At 43.4% G+C, this 20,303-nt stretch overlaps 1 protein-coding gene across 1 annotated transcript in view; it reads left to right on the top strand.

The window, feature by feature from the left end:
* Positions 1–333: 333 nt before the first annotated feature.
* The window catches only part of SCP2 (sterol carrier protein 2), a 29,960-nt gene continuing 9,990 nt past the window's right edge, over positions 334–20,303 (top strand). The window contains exons 1-11 of the mRNA XM_028733456.2: positions 334–454; positions 2,295–2,352; positions 3,910–3,981; positions 4,614–4,745; positions 5,002–5,066; positions 7,087–7,213; positions 7,983–8,046; positions 9,169–9,255; positions 10,847–10,997; positions 12,236–12,383; positions 16,192–16,299. Coding sequence (XP_028589289.2) covers positions 398–454; positions 2,295–2,352; positions 3,910–3,981; positions 4,614–4,745; positions 5,002–5,066; positions 7,087–7,213; positions 7,983–8,046; positions 9,169–9,255; positions 10,847–10,997; positions 12,236–12,383; positions 16,192–16,299 — 1,069 coding nt within the window. The 5' untranslated portion in view covers positions 334–397. The remainder of the gene's footprint in view (positions 455–2,294; positions 2,353–3,909; positions 3,982–4,613; positions 4,746–5,001; positions 5,067–7,086; positions 7,214–7,982; positions 8,047–9,168; positions 9,256–10,846; positions 10,998–12,235; positions 12,384–16,191; positions 16,300–20,303) is intronic.

The following is a 20,303-nucleotide window of genomic DNA, read 5'->3' as shown; positions in this document are numbered from 1 at the left end:
ATGAGAACAGAAATCACGCAGCGGCAGCAGGGGCCCCATTAGCTAAAGTGGTGCCTCAGGTTAAGAACAGTTTCAGGTTAAGAACGGACCTCCAGAACGAATTAAGTTCTTAACCCGAGGTACCACTGTATGTGCAACCACTAATTTTCATCTTTCGTCCTGCACGATTGGTGCTTGTCGATTCAGAGAGACTGTTGCTTTAAGAGCGCGGGGGGGGGGCGGGGGGCGGGCGGAGCGATAATCTCAACGCGGCCCCGCCCCTGCCGTCGACCTTTGGCTGGAACCTCCCCCCCTTCAGTCCAACAACCCGTGCGCGAGTGCCAGGGAAGAGAAAGAGGACTCGCGCTCGTCTTGTGGGCTTGCAGTTGGGGGCGCAGGGCGATCCTGAGCAACGGCGATGGCTCCGTCCCGGTTAGGAAGGAGGGTGTTTGTGGTGGGAGTCGGCATGACTAAGGTACTGGATGGGTTGCTCTGTTGAGAAAGGAGTCGGGGGGGGGGGATGGGATGAGAGCGCTTAGAGTTGCTCCCCTTTTCAGGCTGCACCTCATTTCCATCCCTCCCAAGAAACTGCGTGGTCTGCATGGCTTCCAACCCCCTCTTTTAGCCTTGCAATAACCCTGCAAGGTAGGTGGGGTCGGCCCCGCACGGGACCCCCCCAGCAATACTAGCCACCGGCCCCTTTGATAGCTGTGTGGCTGGAAGAAATTCAACAGGTAGAGTCTTCCCAGCGCTGCCACCCCTGTCTTGGGAAAGACTAATTAAAAGGGAGGGAAATTATGACAGTGCGAGTGACAATTTTCCCCTTGCTTTCAGTTGGAAACCAGAAGGTTCACTGGAGGAAAAAGAATGCTGTGAATGTTAGTTGACAAGGCAGGGATCCACTGAAATAAATGCAAGCCGACAAACAAAGCAAGGAAAGGCTCATTGGAGGGAATGGGTATAGGTATAGGCTCTGTTGACAGGGGGCAAGGGGAAATTATGGGGAACAATAGTCAGAGTCCCCAAAAGACCAGAATGTGTATATGATAGTTGCTTATACTAAATTAACCAAATTCATACATGGCTTTTGCCACACGTATAGTGCCTGATATCCAACTAAATCATACTAAAGCCTACGCATTGTAACCCACAGAAATAAATTGACTCTATTTTAGTGGGTATGCTCTGAATATGGCTAACATTAGGGATTGTCCACTACAGTATCTGGAATGAGACATAAAACATCTCTGTCTCTCTTTGTCACTGACTTTTAATAAAGTCTGAGATACTTCTAATTTTATTTTGCTGCTTTATTGTCTGACTTGATCGTTTTCAATGCTATTTCCATGGAGTGTTTGGTGTAGGTATATATGCATGCGGGTCGGTGGGTATATATTATTTGTGCGAATTTGTTACTGTAGCTGCCTTGATGCAAAGTGGAAAAAAGTGATAGAATTACTGTAACTGCAACAATACATAAATAAATAAAACCACTTCAGAAAGATTTTATTAGAAGATTAATATGGAAGAGACTAGAGCAGGCTTCCTCAACCTCGACCCTCCAGATGTTTTTGGCCTACAACTCCCATGATCCCTCGCTAGCAGGACCAGTGGTCAGGGATGATGGGAATTGTAGTCTCAAAGCATCTGGAGGGCCGAGGTTGAAGTAGCCTGGACTAGAGACTGGATCTGAAGGGCCCCTTCTGCATGAACAGTTGAAGTTTCTGCTCACAGGCATAATATTTAGCTCCAGACCTCTCTCCTTTGCTCTAAGCATTCATATGATTCCTCATTCTAAATCTTACCTATTGGTCTGGCATGTGTCAGGCTAGCATGTAAAAAATAAGGAATGTCACAACCTCTTGGAAAATAAGTTGATAGCTTATGCAATAGCTGAGGAAGGACCTTTGGGACTGTTAGCTACTTGTGGCACAGACCTGCATTCTTGTTACGTTGTAAAGTGCCAGGTATTTTAATGGCATTACTAACTAGTGCATCAAAAGATAAACAAAAATGCTTGACAGAGAGATCCTGTCTTCCTTCTAGTACCACAATTTTTTTCTTTAGCAAAACTTCAGGAATTTTTAACATATAATTTGTTTGCACCACTATATATTGCTGAATTTGTGTAATGGCAAGTGGCTATATTAAAACATAATAAGATCTGAAAAGGCATTTACCATGTGCATGTATAGTGTGTACTTCCTTGTCCTTTCACTCTCTACAGAATTTGTGTGATTAGAAGTTATATGAGTACGGATGAGAAGAAAATAGACTTGCTTTTTTTAATTAAAAAAATTGTTTCTTTATAACAGTTTGAAAAGCCTGGGTCTCGTGAAAATTTTGATTACCCCGACATGGCTAAAGAAGCAGGTTGGTTCATCATAATGGGGTCTGGCTCACAACTTATACTGCACTGGGGGAAGGGGGCAGTGCCCTAGAGAAAACTGAGTACTTTGAGGGGTCTGGAGATAGCATGGCTCAGCTGCTGTGCCAGTACATCGCAATGCTGCTGTGAGAGCAGTTGCAACAGCCCTTGGCAAGGGGCCATAGGCCTAGGAAGGCCTATTGCTTGGCCAATTGTTGCTACCAGTTAAGGAGCTTTGCCAGGTGTGTCTGGGTGTTGTCAGGGTTTGGCAGCGTAGGATAACATCAGGGAGGTGGGGAGGATTGCCCTGGCTAGAGTAGCATAAATGTTTATGTAAAACAATCTGTTTTTTAACTTTCTTGAAAACTCACTTTAAGTGTGCGCCGGTGTCTGCAACGATGAACCCAAGTCATTAGAGTATTGGTGGGGAACCTACCCCTCCCCCAGTCCCGTGAAAGCTAGTTAGGCCTGCTAGGCCTCTGCTGCTGTTAATTTACATACTGCCCTTCACAGAACAGTTTGCAACATAAAAAATACAAATTTGGTCTGCTAAACTGTTTTGGCCAAACCACACTCAGCTGCCCTACACTTTATATCAGGTGTAGAGCAGCCGGAAGGGGGTTTGCAATCACCACTGGTCAGCTGATCAATGGCGCCTGCAAAGCCCTATGTATGACGCTTTGCAAGCGCCAACAGAGCTGATCGCTGTGGCTTGCATAGAGTTTGCAGTGCTTTGCAAGGCCCAACAATCAGTTGACCGTCAGGGTTTGCATATCACTATTTGTTGCTCTAATGATTAGACTAGAGCTTTCCAAACTTTTCATGTTTTTGGACACGCTTTTTAGACATGCGTCATGTCGCAACACAGTAGTTCAGTTTTGCTAGCAAACCGGTGGTTAAACTAACCCCTTTCCAGCCCAGGGTGTTGCTGAGGGAGCGTTCACACCACATACAGCAGCCGACACACTAATGTGCCGCGACACAGTTTGGAAAGCTCTGGATTAGACTATAACTTCAGATTTGTTTAAGAAATAAATTCATTTATTTCAAGAAAAGAAACCCTACAAGACTTGAGCATTGCAGTGTGAAAGGCCAAGGGCTGATTATAATCTGCTGCTCTGTGGGGAAACCCCTGCAAGCACTTCCCAGCTGTCTGTGAACATGCATACAGTAATAAGTGACCTGAAGTTACACAGGTGCAGCTGCCTATCTTTGGCAGTGGTTTCTGTAATTCCAACAGTTTGGCAAAACCTTTGCCAGTTACTATGGTGTTAAGTGAGCTGTATCCATATACACCTAACTCCAATGACTTGGTAACCCTATGAATGTGTTCTTTGAGGCAGTTGGGGCTATTTCAAAGAACATCAGGTACTTTATCTTGCCTGCACTGGCCTAAGTCTTGTAAAATGTAATCCATTTAGGAGTACAGAAGTGTACTTGCAATCCATTTGCTTTTTAAACGTACCTCTTGAAATGGAGTCCATCAGTGTTTTGATTTCTTATTTAAATACCCACTGAAAGATTTAGGTAAGATTTCGTAACTATTTTTTTCAAATGTTCAGGTCAGAAGGCTCTTGCTGATGCAGGTGTCCCTTATTCTTCTGTGGAGCAGGCATGTGTGGGCTATGTTTATGGTAAGTATTGCTACTGTTAAGACCTCAAGGCTTCTCTTCCTGGGCTTCATCTTCCACTCTTAATGTCTGCTTGTTAACCTAATGCATCACTGGGTTAGCAGTTTTTCGGTCCTGGCATTAACTGCTAGCTGTGGCATTTAAACTGCTCTGAGATTGGATGGTGGGGACAGGATTTGACAAATTTATATAACCATATTGGCATTTCTAAGTGTCTTGTAGGGGTAAGATTCTAGTTTTCTCAACTTCATTGCCTGGTGATAAAATAGGAAAGGCAAGAATTTTAGTTTTAAATGGCATAAAATACGTGGAAATCAATTTAACCCTATACCTTTTGATTTGTAACTGCATAGTCAGCTGATTATGAAAAGCTTGCCTGAGAAAATGTACTTGCTTATGGGCTCTTGAACACTAAATGGATGTACGGTATTGTTAAATATTAAAAACAGAATGAGTGGCCCTCTAGGGTTTTAGTCTGGAGTCTTCTCAGCCTTACCTGGAGATACCTAGGATTGAATTTTCCTGCCATAGTGCTAAGAAGTTTGGAGTACTTTAACAGCTTCAGAAGGAGGATAGAGAATGCAATGCTCCTCTGGCCAGTTGTGTGATTCTGCATCTTCTTTTTCATTATAAAGGTGATTCAACCTGTGGTCAGCGAGCCATTTATCATAGTTTGGGGCTAACGGGTATTCCTATTATGAATGTGAACAACAACTGCTCTACCGGATCAACTGCTTTGTTCATGGCCAGACAATTGGTCCAGGGAGGTGAGTTCTGTTTTAGTTCCTACTGCAAATGCATATGGACTTTGTGTTATCAGTTCCATCATTGACTATAGGAAATTTAAAAACCAGCTTTTAGCATGCTGTGGAATATTTTCAGCCAAATGTTTGAAAAGCTTGGCTGCAGGTCCAGGCCTCCTGCCTGGATTCAAGTGTATAATATAAAATAATGGGTTTTGTTTGTTGTCTTTTTAAAAAAAACACATCTAAAGTGTAAAGTATTCAATAACTTGTATTTAAGGTATGGCTAACTGTGTCCTGGCTCTTGGATTTGAGAAGATGGCAAGAGGGTCCCTTTCATCTCAAGTAAGTATCGAAGCAATTTTAATGCATTGAAACCAAAGTCAATTTTGCCTGGCATATTTGGGAAACAGATAGGATCATTCCAACTCTCCTTATTCAAATACATCATTTGCAAAATGAAGAAGGAGAAGAAGAAGAAAGTTGTGTCTGTAATGATGTACTATCTACACAAGGTATTTACATAAAAAAACATTTACTAAGAAATTAAGAGGTTTCTCAATATCCATTTCCTTTTGGCACTGGGCAAACTCACTGTAGCAGAAGGAATACAGGCAGGATTTTTCTCCACTCTTGAAACTGAATGTAATTCTGCTTGTAACCTTCACCCCACCATTTACAGCTGTGAATGCTGTAGGCCCTGCTGAGTGGTGCTTTTGTGCCAGAAGGGCAGAATAGAATTTTAAAATAAAATAAGTAAATATTGTAAGCTGCTCCCCCGAGTAGCTTTTTTGTACTTGTAAAGTGCCATACAGTACTTCGTGAAGGAACTTGACAATCATGTCATAACTACTATTTAGAAACACATTTACAAAGAGCATAACAAAGTATTGCATGTAGTGGTTCTTAACGGCAAGATGCAACATGTGGCGAAATGGGTTTGTGAGTAGTAATACTTACTATTCTAATGTTCCTTCCTATAGCATTGCCCAATCTCAGAGCCTTCTCACCGATTCCTTCAGCTTTCTTCTCATTCTCTAACAACCCTTATATTCAAAGCCACAGCTCCCCACCCCCGTCAAACGTGTGTGATATCTACCGTTTCCACAAAGCACATAGCTAAACAACGGAATTTGCCCCACAGGAGGTAGTGCTGGCCAACAATTTGGATGACTTTAAGAGAGGTTTAGAGGAATTCATGGAGGATAGGACTATCAATGGCTACTAGGCATGGTGTGCATGCTGTACCTCCGCTGTTTGAGGCGGTGTGCCTCTGAATACCAGTTGCTGGAAACCACAGAAGGGGAGAGTGATCTCGCACTCAACTCCTGCTTGTGGACCTCCAATGAGCCACTGCGGGGATGCTGGACTAGATGGGCCTTTGACCTGATCCAGAAGGGTGCTTTGTACAGTGGTACCTTGGGTTAACGGGACGCGGGTGGCGCTGTGGGTTAAACACAGAGCCTAGGACTTGCCAATAAGAAGGTCAGCGGTTCGAATCCTTGCAACGGGGTGAGCTCCCGTTGCTCGGTCCCTGCTCCTGCCAACCTAGCAGTTCGAAGGCAAGTCAAAGTGCAAGTAGATAAATAGGCACCACTCCGGTGGGAAAGTAAACGGTGTTTCCGTGCGCTGCTCTGGTTCGCCAGAAGCGGCTTTGTCATGCTGGCCACATGACCCGGAAGCTGTACGCCAGCACCCTGGGCCAATAAAGCGAGATGAGCGCCGCAACCCCAGTCGATCACGACTGGACCTTTACCTTTTCTACCTCGGGTTAAGAACTTAATTCGTTCTGGAAGTCTGTTCTTAACCTGAAACTGTTCTTAACCTGAGGTACCACTTTAGCTAATGGGGCCTCCTGCTGCCGCCGCACCATTTCTGTTCTCATCCTGAAGCAAAGTTCTTAACCCGAGGTACTATTTCTGGGTTAGTGGAGTCTGTAACATGAAGCTTCTGTAACCTGAAGCATCTGTAACCCAAGGTACCACTGTATGTGTGTGTGTAGTGAAACCTTTCATAAATCTCTTGTTCTATTCTTGAGGCCCATGCCATTTTTTAAGCAGATTTTTGTTCGTAAGGTTTTTTGGGTTTTTTAAAGGGTGAAAATTATAAATAGAGGCCACTCTACAAACCCTGAACTTGCAGGAAACTTGGGAAATTTGGTTTGTAGTGTAGTCTCATGCAGCTTGGGTGGTCCCAGTGTTTCAAGCAAATTGGTTCTGTACATTCAGAAGGAAGGCTTTGAAAATGATGCATCGAAAATGCTAGACATTGAGGGGGTTCTTGCAGTATTTTCTCCCTCTCTTGGGTGATCTTGATGTACAGGTGCTGTGGTGTGAAAAATGTACAATTTGTCTTTCAATTTCAGTTCATGGACAGGGTGAATCCCATGGACAAGCATATGGAAGTGATGATAAGCAAATACAATCTCGCAGCAGCACCAGTTGCCCCACAGCTTTTTGGAAATGCTGGCAAAGAACACATGGAGAAATACGGTATTACTTATGTTTGTCAACTATATTACCATTGCAAGAAAACACATTCAATAACCTCCTTCCTGTTTTAATTAATGATGTGTTGGATGATTGTCTGAAGACCTGTGTGTAGAAATAATTGACTCCCAGAACAGCTTTTGAGACTATACATTTTAAGGAGTTTCATACCACTTCATACAGTCATGGCTTCCTCATAAAGAATTCCAGGAAGTGTAGTTTGTGACAGGTGCTGAGAGTTGTTAGGAGATTCATATCCCTCTCACAGAGGTACAATTTTAAGAGTGGTTTAACAGTAAATCCTTCTAAGGGAACTCTGGGAATTGTAGCTCTCTGACGGAATTTGGGGTCTTCTGAGAACTCTCAGCACCCTTTAACAAACTTCAGTTCCCATAATTCTTTGGAGGAAGAAGACATGGCTGTTTAAAGTGGTATGGTACTGCTTTAAATGTATAGTATGGTCTTCCCTCCTGCAATTTTTTTCCAGTGGTAGCAACAGCAATCTTTGCTGCCTGCTATATCTTTTGCTTTTGTTCTGTTGGCTATTACTTGCTTTTCATACAATATAGCTCCTGCAAATCTGTAACTGCTAAATTAAGCACCCTGTGAGCTGGAATTGAGTCAAAAGCAGCTTCTGAGATAAGCATTTAATAGGAAGCTTTTATACTAGGTCTATGAACATTTTGAAGTATGGGGTTATAATTTATCTAAGTAATATTGTCCTTACCCCCCCCCCAAGCTTTTTGACTGGTTTGTCTCTCTCTCTCTTAAGGATCAAAACAAGAACATTTCGCAAAAATTGCATGGAAGAATCATAAACATTCAACTAACAATCCGTAAGTACACTATTTGTGCAGAATTCTGGGGAGAACATAGATTTAGGGTTCCATCCAACTCATTTCTACCTGCAGTAAGCCACTAAAATTAATGGAGCTTAAGTTAGTCCTGTCCATTAATTTCATATAGTCTATTCCAAGTATCATGAATGTTAGGTAACAATACCAAGAAAAGATTTTGCATGATAGGAAAATGTGAAACTTCAAAAGATTCCAGTTTTAAAGATAGACCAATTATCTCCACATCACTGAAAAGCATAAATTTAGGAAGTTTTTATGTATAAAAATAAAAATTAAGAAATAAAAATTATTATTATTATTATTATTATTATTATTATTATTATTATTATTGGCTAGCTATATCCCATTATAGCTAAGTTTCACAGCAGCAGCAGCAGCAGTTCAGGCCATAGCTGTCAACATTTCCCTTTTTTTAAGGGAAATTCCCTTATTCCGAATAGGATTCCTCTGAAGAAAAGGGAAAAGTTGACAGCTGTGGTTCAGGCACCCTCCACCATGCCTATATGCACCTCCAGCTGAGAGTTCCCTGCCAACGGCTATTGCTGTTGAGGGGAGAGGAAGCTGCCGCTCATCTTTTGTGCCGAGATTCAGGTTTGACCTGCTGAATTACTATGACCTTCTGGAATGTGTAACTAAGTTCTAGATTCCAAGTTTGTTTTTCCCCCTTTACCTTTCCTATCATATCTCTTTCGATTGTAGGCCATAGGGTAGGGGCCGTCTTATTTCTGATCTTGTAATGAGTTCCAGGAGCCTTTTTCCTTCCTGAAAAATACTTAAATGATGTAGAGAAGCAGTGGCACACAGTAAACAAGAGTCAGAGAACAATTAACTCAGGTGGGCCATAGCCTCCATGCATGGCTCGGGTGTGCCTATAGACTCTTGTATATGGGAGAGGGAGGAAAACTCTTTGTCCATCATGCATAATGTTATGTTGGACGAGGTGGACCTTAGCTTGATGTGCAAAGTAGTTCCTATGTTATCACACACTGTTCACACAAGGCTGTTGTATTGTAAAATAAATAAATAAAAGGTGCCAATTTCTCTGTATTGAGGAGTATTGTATTAATTGAGATGGAATTTCCCCTTGTATTTTCCCCTTAGGAATTCTCAGTTTCAAAAGGAGTACAGTTTGGATGAAGTGTTGCAGTCACGTAAAGTTTTTGATTACTTAACAATACTACAGTGTTGGTAAGAATGGCATGTTAATAGTGTTGCACCCCTCTCAACTTCTTAATCTTATTCTGCTAGTTTGTAGTATTATTTTTTGAAAATACTTTTTCTCACTGTATCTAGCCATAGATCAAAATAGGTGCTAGGTCTTCTTAAGGAAAAATATGTGATTCCTTTTATCCCTGTGCAGTTCTTTCTTTTGTTAAGGATTCAGTGCTCTCAGGAGTAATATTTCTGAGCTCCCTATGGTCTGTTAAACTGGAAATCCTGGAGATGGTACCTGGGACATTCTGTACGCAAGAAATGGGATTGATGGCTCATCTCCACATGCCGTCCCTAAGGGCCTTATCCATGCATTGCTTGTGTGTGTGGCATAAATGTATAGAGAATGGAGCAGGACACACAGCAAGCCCTTCTCCTGATGGGGCATTTCTCTCTCTTCCCCACCCTACACCTGTGCATTGTGCACGATTGTGGTAGAGAAGAAAGAGTAATGTGTGAGCTCTTGCTCATGAGTAGAGGTGCCACATGTTGGGGGCATCCAGTTGTGCAGTAAAGAGGGGGGCAGGGTGAAGGCTTATGTTATAGGGAGCCCTTCTGGTCTGCAAAGAAGTACTGATTTCCGCAACACATGAAGTGGCCCTTTCTCTGGAGATGAAAAAGGGAGCTTCTGCTTGAGCTGCCTGCCTAAATTTCAGTTCACTAACATTATGGAATGCCATTCCATTCAACTTTTCGTTGACTTAGGAAAGCTCGCTATAACATAATTGTCTTTGTCCCTGAAGCTTTTTGAAATACCGTATTTTTCGTTCTATAGGGCGCACACAACCATAGGATGCACCTAGTTTTAGAGGGGGAGAACAAGAAAAAAAAATTCTCTCCCTCTTTGCACAGCGCCCCTTCAGTGAAGCAGCAGGAGAAACGGAGCCCCTTCCATTTCTCCTCCCGCTTCGCTGAAGGGGTGCTGTGCAGAGAGGGAAAGCTGTGCAGCGCCTCTCCAGCAAAGCGAAGCCAGGAGAGCAAGAGGGATCGGTGCGCACCGATCCCTCTTGCTCTCCTGGCTTCAGCGAAAGCAACGCAAAGCCTCCGGAGCACAACGGGAGCACTCCTACTGCGCTTCGGAGGCTTCGCGTTGCTATCGCTGAAGCCATGGAGCCTGCATTTGCTCCATAAGATGCACACACATTTCCCCTTAATTTTTGGAGGGGGAAAAGTGCGTCTTATAGAGCGAAAAATACGGTAATGACTTTTATAGCACATGTATATAAAATACATTGGATTGTATCAACTAAGCCTACCCACAGTAGACCCACTGTAACCAATAAAGTTAGTTATCTGTATTGATTTCAGTGTGTCTACTTGCAGTATGATTTGGTCTTCGACAACCCCATTGCTTTGTCTTGTGTGGATTCAAGTGTGATCGCTTCTATGATCAGTTTGATCTTCAGTGATGCTGTTAATCTTCTTTGGACCAGTAATTGACTTTTCTTTTGCTCTTAATGGGTGATTCAATTTGCATTGTGAATTATAATTGCCCCTCCCCCCTCTTCTGGATGTGAAATTCAGTATATATTGATTAAGTGACTCTCAAACTCTGCATCTCTTTTAGCCCAACATCTGATGGGGCAGCAGCAGCAGTGCTGGCTAGTGAAGAGTTTGTGAGGAAGAATGGGTTGGAGTCGAGAGCCGTTGAAATTGTGGCCCAGGAGATGATGACTGATCTTCCAAGCACATTTGTAGAGAACAGCCTCATTAAAGCGGTAGGCTTGCTATTCTAACGTATGCAGTGGCACTTGCTTTCAGTTACTGTGTTCTGCATTTGAGGAGACTTAGAAGTGGCGAGAAAGGCGCTTGCAATTGGTGCACAGATAATGGTAGTCCTGGTAGCCACAAGGCACTTGCGTGTGATCTCTGCGGTAGTGGGGTTGGTTGGTTGGCATCTTTCTGTCTCGAGAGACAATGAAGTGCGTCTCCAGGGGTGAAGTCAAACTGTTGCATTTGCAGCACCCAAGTGACCTCCCCCTAGTGCATGGGTAGGCAAACTAAGGCCTGGAGGCCGGATGCGGCCCAATCGCCTTCTAAATCCGGCCCGCAGGCGGTCCAGGAATCAGCGTGTTTTTACATGAGTAGAATGTGTCCTTTTATTTAAAATGCACCTCTAGGTTATTTGTGGGGCCTGCCTGGTGTTTTTACATGAGTAGAATGTGTGCTTTTATTTAAAATGCATCTCTGGTTTATTTGTGGGGCATAGGAATTCGTTCATTCCCCCCCCCCAAAAAAATATAGTCCAGCCCCCCACAAGGTCTGAGGGACAGTGGACCAGCCCCCTGCTGAAAAAGTTTGCTGACCCCTGCCCTAGTTCATGCCTGAGCAATGTGTATGGAGGTTCTAGACAACAAGACCCCTCTCTTGGCCTTGTTGATGTGGTCCAAAGGAAAGCAGAGCTCCACCAGCTTGACTGCAGGAGTTCCATCCACCTGTCTTAGGGTTTGCACTCCGGATTTTTGTAGGCTTTACTCCTTAGCTTTTTCTTCTCTTGAAGATGTCCTGCAAGGCAGCAGAGCTTTAGGGTCAGAGTTTTCTTTTTCGTATGGCCTAGCTTCCCAGGTTGACAAGCCCCATCTGCCCCTCGCTTCCCTCTACAGCACGTGCAGAAACCACCTTCTTGTCTCGTCCGCTCAATCTACCCAAGCCTCTCTTTGCATGCAGGTGCCATTTCTAATTCACCGAGGGTTTGAGACCCACTGGCTAAAAAGAATAGTTTATTTATTGCTACATTCATATCCCATCTTTCTGCCAAGCATCTTTATGTGGCACACATGGCTTTTGCAGCATCCCTTGATTGGAAAATACTGACATTTTGTATTTGTGCAGGCCATTTATTATAATGATGGGATATGTCCTGGATTTTCAGAATTTGCGAAGCAATAACTTTGACAGGAGTTGAGCGAATAAGAACTATCAGTTCAAATACAAGTCTGTTATATTTTGTTAATAGGTTGGCTTTGATATGACAAAGGAGGCTGCAAAAAGATGTTATTCAAAAGCAGGCCTGAAACCAGAAGATGTGGACGTGATAGAACTTCATGACTGTTTCTCTGCTAATGAATTAATAACTTACGAAGCTCTGGGACTTTGTCCTGAAGGTATTCTTTAAATATTAACATTGGGCACAATCCAGCCTACAGTTTAATTCACTTAAGTCCCCAGTTAACTCCTCAAAGCTGACCTCTGCAGGAAAGGTAAGTCGACAGAAGCATACAGCCTGAGGCCCTGCCCACATGCTTCCTGAAGTTGGGCTTATTTCTCTTTCTTACTCATTTCTTTCCAGTTGTGAATAATGTGTAGCTTTAGCAATGGAGAGTATTGAGCACTGGGCTTTTCCCCAGGGTCTTTATTGAGACTAGGGAATTTTGCTTCTCTTAGTGTCTCATTTTTCCAGACTTAAATTTAGTTCTCCACATTTTGCAGCAATTAGTGACTTTTTTTTAATCCTCATTAAAATTCACCAGTATTTCAGTGCAAATCTCTCCTAATAAACCTGTTTTCTATGTTGTTTTGACTACTGTAGAAATATTTTTGCAAACGATTTCACTTAATATAATGCATTTTTGTGTTACTTTCACAGTACGTTTTTATGCACACTTTCCCTTTTTGTAACAAATGTTGCTTGGCAAACTGCATAGCAAAATTCAGAGGTGTGAATTTCAAAAGATAGCTGTGCTGCAGTTTGCATATTGTTTTGGAAAGTGAGAATTCAATAGTTGAGATTTTAAATGAGGCCTGGATCAAATTGCTCCCCCAACCCTAATTAGGACAAGTTCTATTCAACTTTTTAAAAATGCTATTTAGTTCGCAATGGCCAGTCCTCTAGCTAAGCTTGCAGAGGATACAAAATGACTCAGGATAGAAAAATCCCAAACTCTCCAGACTTGGATGAACAGGCAACAAAATGGCAAATGAGATTCTATGTAAGTAAATGCAAAGCATTGTGTACACACAGGGGCAAAAATCCTAATTTGATTTATAGCATGGATTTTGAACCTTCTGAGATAGAGGTCCACAATCTCTCGTGGGAAATCTTTGTGGGGCTGACAGGCTGCTTGCGTGGGCATCAGAAAGCAACCTTTGCAACTTACCGTATTTTTCGCTCCATAACACACGTTTTTTTCCTCCTAGAAAGTAAGGGGAAATGTCTGTGCGTGTTACGGAGCGAATGCTTCCCTCCTCCGTGGTTTCCAGCGGGAGAAGAGCCGCTGAATGGGGAGGAGAGAGGGACAGAGTGCCTGCTTCTTTAAAGGAGCAAAGCAAGAGGGGAGAGGGGAGAGGAGCCGCTTACACAAGTGTAAGCGGCTCCTGTCCGGTTGGCTCCTTTAAAGCAAGAAGGTTCTGCTTCTCTCCCTCCTCCCCACTCAGCGGCTCTTCTCCCGCTTTGCTGGAAATAGCAGGAAAGATTTTCAGCTCGCTAAGGGGGGGGGGGAGGGAGAGAAGCAGAGCCTGCTTGCTTTAAAGGAGCAAAGCGGGAGAGGAGCCGCTTACACGAGTGTAAGCGGCTCCTGTCCGGTTGGCTCCTTTAAAGCAAGCTGGCTCTCTGTATCTCTCTCCTCCCGCTTTGCTGGAAATAGCAGGAAAGATTTTCAGTCTCCTCCCGCTTTGCTTTTCAGCTCGCTAAGGGCGGGGGAGGGGGGAAGGAGGGAGAGAAGCAGAACCTGCTTGCTTTAAAGGAGCCTACCGGACAGGAGCCGCTTACACGAGTGCTCTCTGTCCCTCCAGCTGGAGGCTCTCTGTCCCTCCAGCAAAGTTTTTCAGCTCGCTAAGGAGGGAGAGAAGCAGAACCTGCTTGCTTTAAAGGAGCCTACCGGACAGGAGCCGCTTACACGAGTGCTCTCTGTCCCTCCAGCTGGAGGCTCTCTGTCCCTCCAGCAAAGTTTTTCAGCTCGCTAAGGAGGGAGAGAAGCAGAACCTGCTTGCTTTAAAGGAGCCTACCGGACAGGAGCCGCTTACACGAGTGCTCTCTGTCCCTCCAGCTGGAGGCTCTCTGTCTCTCCAGCAAAGTTTTTCAGCTCGCTAAGGGGGGGGGGGGAGGGAGAGAAGCAGCGCCTGCTCCATGCGTGTTCCTTGTCCCTTGAGTCCTTTTCCTTCCCTCCCCACTTAAAACGTGGTTACAAAGCACAGATCCACATGGATCCTCAGGATTTTTGCACTGGGTCACCCCAAATTCACCATCAGATCACATAGCATGTCCATGGCTACAGTTTGCACCAAAAAAATCACGCACCCACTGTTGCCTGGGGCTGCAGTGGTGCAAAAACATGGTTACAAACATGGATCCACATGGATCCTCAGGATTTTTGCATTGGGCTACCCCAAACTCACCGTCAGATCACATGTCTGTGGCCACAGCATGAACCACAAAAATCATACACCCGCTGTTTCGTTTAGAATATTTTTTTTCTTGTTTTCCTCCTCTAAAAACTACATGCGTGTTATGGTCGGGTGCATGTTATCGAGCGAAAAATACGGTATATGCACTGTGCTAGTATGGTGTTCAGGACAGAGTAGTGAATTTGGACTAGGGAGACACGATTAAGCATAAACACACACCTGCCATTCGCAGAATTATTCCTGCCTGTCACGTTCAATATGACCTGCACATACTTAGGTCTATGGTCAACAATCCCTTATTGTTTACCAAAAACAATTCTGAATGTTATTCCTCTTCATGCCACTAGGGGGGGGGTACGTAGTCATAATAAAGGAGAACGCTTGGAATCCAACAGAAAAGGCTACATAAGTATGATCTGCATCTATTTTTCTTAGCAAAGCTTCAAGTATCTTTTAGTCAGTGACTCATCAGTGGTTCCCCCTCCCCTTTAAGTTGGGGTGGTAGCATCCAATATGGCTCAGATATTTTCTATACATACCAATATAGAAACACCCCTTTTTTCCCCCTCTGTTGGTGGTGAGTTATCTTAAAATGGTTGGCTTTGTAATCCTCTGCCAGCCATTAATCCTTTCTCCCTGCATTCTGTGGAGTCTGTCAGTTTGGTCTTTTCAGTGTCTGGGAATTGTTGAGAAATGGCACTTCGTTCAGTGCACATGTCACTTTGTTCTCTGTGTTTTGCGTAGGTTGTTGTTGATGTGGCATATTGTATAGGCAATGCTAATCCCAGCCAAAGACCCTCAGTTTTGCATCCTTGACAAATGCCTTGTGATTGTTTTCCCCAGCGCAAAGCTGCTTTGGGAGTGGATCACCTGGAGCAGAGCCAGTTTGGACTGAAGGGATGCTGAACCTTTTTCCTGCCTCTTCCTCCTCCGTCCCAGTTTTCTCCCTGCAGGGTTTTTAATTGTGACAGGCAGGCAAAGGGTTGAGAACTTTCCCAAAGCTTCTGCTTCTCAGAAAGGCTTCCATAGACTTAGCTGTAACATTTCTCGGAAATAATATTTTTTGCTGGAAGGTTTATTTCCAAGAAGAGCTTGGTGGCAGGATCACAGGCTATATGCTTCAAATTAAAGCCATTATGCCATAGTGCCTAATGAAGTCCTCTCATCTCCCCACTATTACATTGTATTAACTGCAAGTGTCAGATTTATTGATCTTAATGCAAACTTTTGTGCCTCCTAGGATTTTTCTTAAAGCAAAAAAACCCCCCAAAAGCAAAAACGTAAGTTGCGTTAGAACAGTGAATTGAAGTGTGGCTTGACATCTGATCATATGTGTTGGACAAGTTTATGTAAGAACATAAAACGAGCCTGCTGGATCAGACCAGTGGCCCATCCAGTTCAGCGCCAGATGCTTATGGGAAGCCTGTGTGCTAAGAGAGGAGCTCAACAACTTATATTGATGAATAGGGCGAGTCTCATAATCCTTTCAACTAGATAACATCTATGTGTACCTAGGGGATTTAATTTAAGATGCACGTATTATTAATCTATCCTCTCTCTCTCTTTTAGGAGGAGCTGGTGAGCTGATTGACCGAGGAGACAATACCTATGGTGGAAAATGGGTCATAAATCCGAGTGGCGGTTTGATTTCAAAAGGGCACCCACTGGGTGCCACAGGTAACTCAATGTAATATTTTTATCTAGTGCTTTTAGTATTTGCATATGGGAAACATGTTTGTGTGTTACTTTGAGCCAGGTTTTTATTAGTCCACCTTTTACTTGATTTAGAACAGTTGCCAGTAACTACTGGATTTGCTGATCTGCCATTTTGACAAGGCTGAATTGCAGAGACTTTGTTGCCTGCCATAGTCTCCAGTTATTCCTGAACTTCAGTCCTATATTCTGTAACCTGGGAGTAAATCCCAGTGGGATTTCACTTGTGAGCAGGCATGGATCAAACTGCACTCTTAAAGCACAGGGCCGGTAAATCCTCCTTTGGGTGGAGTCCAACGTAATGCTAAGTGAAAATTCCATCAATGCAATGATTTCTGCTTCTCTAGTGGATTTGCAGAGGGGCACACATTGAGGGCAAGGAAGTCCCCTGCACAAATGGGAATCCCTGCACTGACGAGAGGCAGTAATTGAATACCAACCTTTGTTTCTCCCTCTCCTGCTTTCATGGGTACAAGCATCTGCTTCTAGTAGGGAGGCAGGTTGAGTGTCTTGCCCTGGCAACTTGTGGACCAGATGACCTCCTTTGGACTGGGAGTGCTGCACAGGCTTCTGAATTATTCAGCTTTGTTCCATGCTTTAACACTTCATAAAAGGTAAAGGGACCACTGACCATTGGGTCCAGTTGCAGACGGCTCTGGGGTTGCGGCGCTCATCTCGCTTTATTGGCCAAGGGAGCTGGCGTACAGCTTCCGGGTCATGTGGCCAACATGACTAAGCCACTTCTGGTGAACCAGAGCAGCACACGGAAACGCCATTTACCTTCCCACCAGAGCGGTACCTATTTATCTATTTGCACTTTGACGTGCTTTCAAACTGCTAGGTTGGCAGGAGCAGGGACCGAGCAACAGGAGCTCACCCCATCTTGGGGATTTGAACCGCCGACCTTCTGATCGGCAAGCCCTAGGCTCTATGGTTTATCCCACTGCGCCACCTGTGTCCCTTCATACATTAGCATTAATCCTAGCTGAGTGTCACTGAGAAATGCATCATGTCTCTTTCTGTCACAAGTCCACCCATGGAATGGCAGAGGAAAAAAACATTTCGCACATCCGTGTTTGATGTGTTCATCCTAAACAGAGACTGATCTGCTTGCCAAAATTTTAGCATTTTGAAGCTCTTGCAAACTCTTCATCAAAACTGTGATGCTTTTTAGCAGATTTAAGCTGCCATTGTTTCAGGGAGAAAATCAGACAGTGGCCCAACTAGTTCAGTATTGTCTACACTGACTGAGAAGTCCACAGCTGGTTTATTAGTAAAGCACAGCCCATAATAGGAACTCAGAATGAACTGAAACATTGCAGATAATTTGTGACTTTTTGCATGAGTTTTAGCACAATGCTGATGTTTCTCCAGTTTCCATCCTATTCACCCTATTCATGGACATCATGGATGGATAAAGTTGTGCTTATTCTAGAGTTAATCCTGTTTTAAAGATTGCTGTAAGATATGATTTGATTTTGTCTTGGAAAAACTTTCAAGACTTGGGACTCCTGTCGATTTAACTTAGATTGTTTATCATTTCTTCCACCTATTTTTGGCCTATTTTTGCAGTCATGAGCCCTGTGGAATGCTGTTCCTCAGGGTGGCTCACCAGGCACCAACACGGATATCCTTTTGGCCACAGGCAAAGATGCTGCTTTCCCCCCAGGCATTTGAGTATTTTGTTTATCTTTACAGCGGTTGGTGGGGTATATATTCATCCTTTTGAGGGCTGTCTCTTGTGGTTAGACCTGTGGTTAGACCTGAGATAGAAGGGTTGTTGTTATGGCCTGATTACTGTGCTTTGCTTTTAATTAACTTGATTTTCATATATTGCATATTTTTCTATTATTTGTAAGTTACTTTGAGACAGTGGTGTAAAGTGACTAACAACCTTAAACAGTGATAATAAAAATTGTAAAAATAATACTGGAAACTTTTTTTTTTAAGAAAGCCAAGTTCTTAAAATTTAATAGGAAGTTGTAGAAAGGTCTAAAGTAGAAATGTCAAATTTTGCTCCCCTCCCCATTACTACAATAGCTTAAATTTGGACATGGATTCTTTGGACTCTTGTGCTATAGTAGATTGCTGTCTACCTCCTCAATAAGCAATGCGGCCCTCTAATTTACTATCTGTTCTTTCAAAAGTGGTGGCAGGAATTTATCAGTTAATTTATCAGCCCTTTAAAATATTGAACCATACATTTGAACTAGTTCGTTATGATCTCTGGCATGGAACAATTTTTTTCTGTGCATCCTTACTGGGCCTCCTTGTAATCTGAACATTGAGGGCTAGAGTGTTAAGGGTGCCAAGGATTCTGCTGGTGTGCAGAAAGTTGGACTTCAGCCCTGCAGTTCTGTGCAAACAAGGGTTTGACAGAAGTTGCATGATTGTTTGGGCTGACTTCAGCATTGATCCTGGAGGGAGATCACTCTTTGGTCAGAGTGATGCAATCTCCTATGCTGTAGAAACTTTGTCACTCCACAGCTTTTTAGTGCTTAGTCTGTGTGCAGGAGGTGATCTTCCTCCACCTTCTTGAGCTAGTCTGTTGGCAACATCCTGAGAGCTAAGAGCTGCCCCCTGAGAGATGGGACGTACAGCACACAGTAGCATCTTGGCTGCTTTGTCATTATGGTTTGGTTTCTAGCCTTTATAGTCGATATCCTCCACTTGTGTAGTTGAAGGGTGGGGAACTGTGACCCTCTAGATGTTGTTGGATCCCAACTCTCATGGGAGTTGAAGTCCACTAACATCTGGAGGGCCACAGGTTTCCTATTCCTGATGTTCTAGAAAGAGATCACATCCTGGCCAGGAGTAGAGCTTGGATGTCTTCAAGAAGCGATGGCCTAGTTTGTGAGCTACTATGAGAAGGCAGACTTGCTTTGGGTGTTCTAATAATTTCATTCTGGCTCCATGGGTGGTTCTTGGAAGGCAGTTATTTTATTTCCTCATTTGTCTTGGGAGAGGTGACTGTCTTACATCCTGCAAGGCGAACTTGAAAACCTCTGGACTGACATTGGCGTAGCCTTGACTCTCTAATGGATTGCAGTGGAAATTGAGCAGGCGCTGTGACACAGAATAGGATTTAGGAGGTTAGAAGGGCTATCTGTGACACGTAGGAGGACTCTAAATGGACTGCACATATCCTAAACGTAGATCAAATTCAAGTCTTGTGTTTACAAAACAAACCTTTAAATGGGAAAATACATTGCAGCACTATTAACTGTGAAGGGGAGTACATGTTCAGCTGCTTGGCTTTTCCTGCCATTAGCAATTGATGGTGTGTTTTGCCATATAAAGGTAAAGGTAAAGGTACCCCTGCCCGTACAGGCCAGTCTTGACAGACTCTGGGGTTGTGCGCCCATCTCACTTAAGAATCCAACCTAAGGAGACTGACAGGACGTCTTAGGAAAACAATGTATTAGCTAGATTATATTCACTAGAGTTGCTTCAGTGTCATGAAAAATGCTTTCTAAAGAATACCTCAACTCCAAGCCTGCTGTGAGTCAGAAGGCTTGCTTTCTGAGGAAAACTTTTAGAGGAAACTTTAAGCCATACAGAGGCTTTATTCAGAGTCTGTTTTTTCACTGGTGGTGGTGGTGGTGGTGATTTTTATTATGCCTTCTTTTGTGGTTGTGTGTCTGAAATAAGCTGTTCTGAAATATGTGGCAAGAAGAGGCATCTATCTTAAAATTTTGAAGTTACTAAAAACTTGTTTGAAGCATTTTCTAAGACTTCCATCTGATGCACATTTAAGCTAGCAATGAAGCTCATTGAACAAAACAAGCTTACTTCTGAATAAATATGTACAGGCATGGCCTTGAGCTCCAATATTTTAATAAACAGGAAAAATATACTACGATCCAGCCTCACATGAAATTTGGGACGGCATTTTGTTTCCCAGTCACTCGGTATATATTGAAACATTTACTGTTTAAAGGCTCGTGTTAATAGCTGTTGTTTTAATG

Source organism: Podarcis muralis, chromosome 5 (genome assembly GCF_964188315.1).
Source record: "Podarcis muralis chromosome 5, rPodMur119.hap1.1, whole genome shotgun sequence".
NCBI classification, from domain to species: domain Eukaryota; kingdom Metazoa; phylum Chordata; class Lepidosauria; order Squamata; family Lacertidae; genus Podarcis; species Podarcis muralis.
The sequence above is the reverse complement of the archived record's forward strand: the minus strand, read 5'-3'. Positions and strand labels throughout refer to the sequence as shown.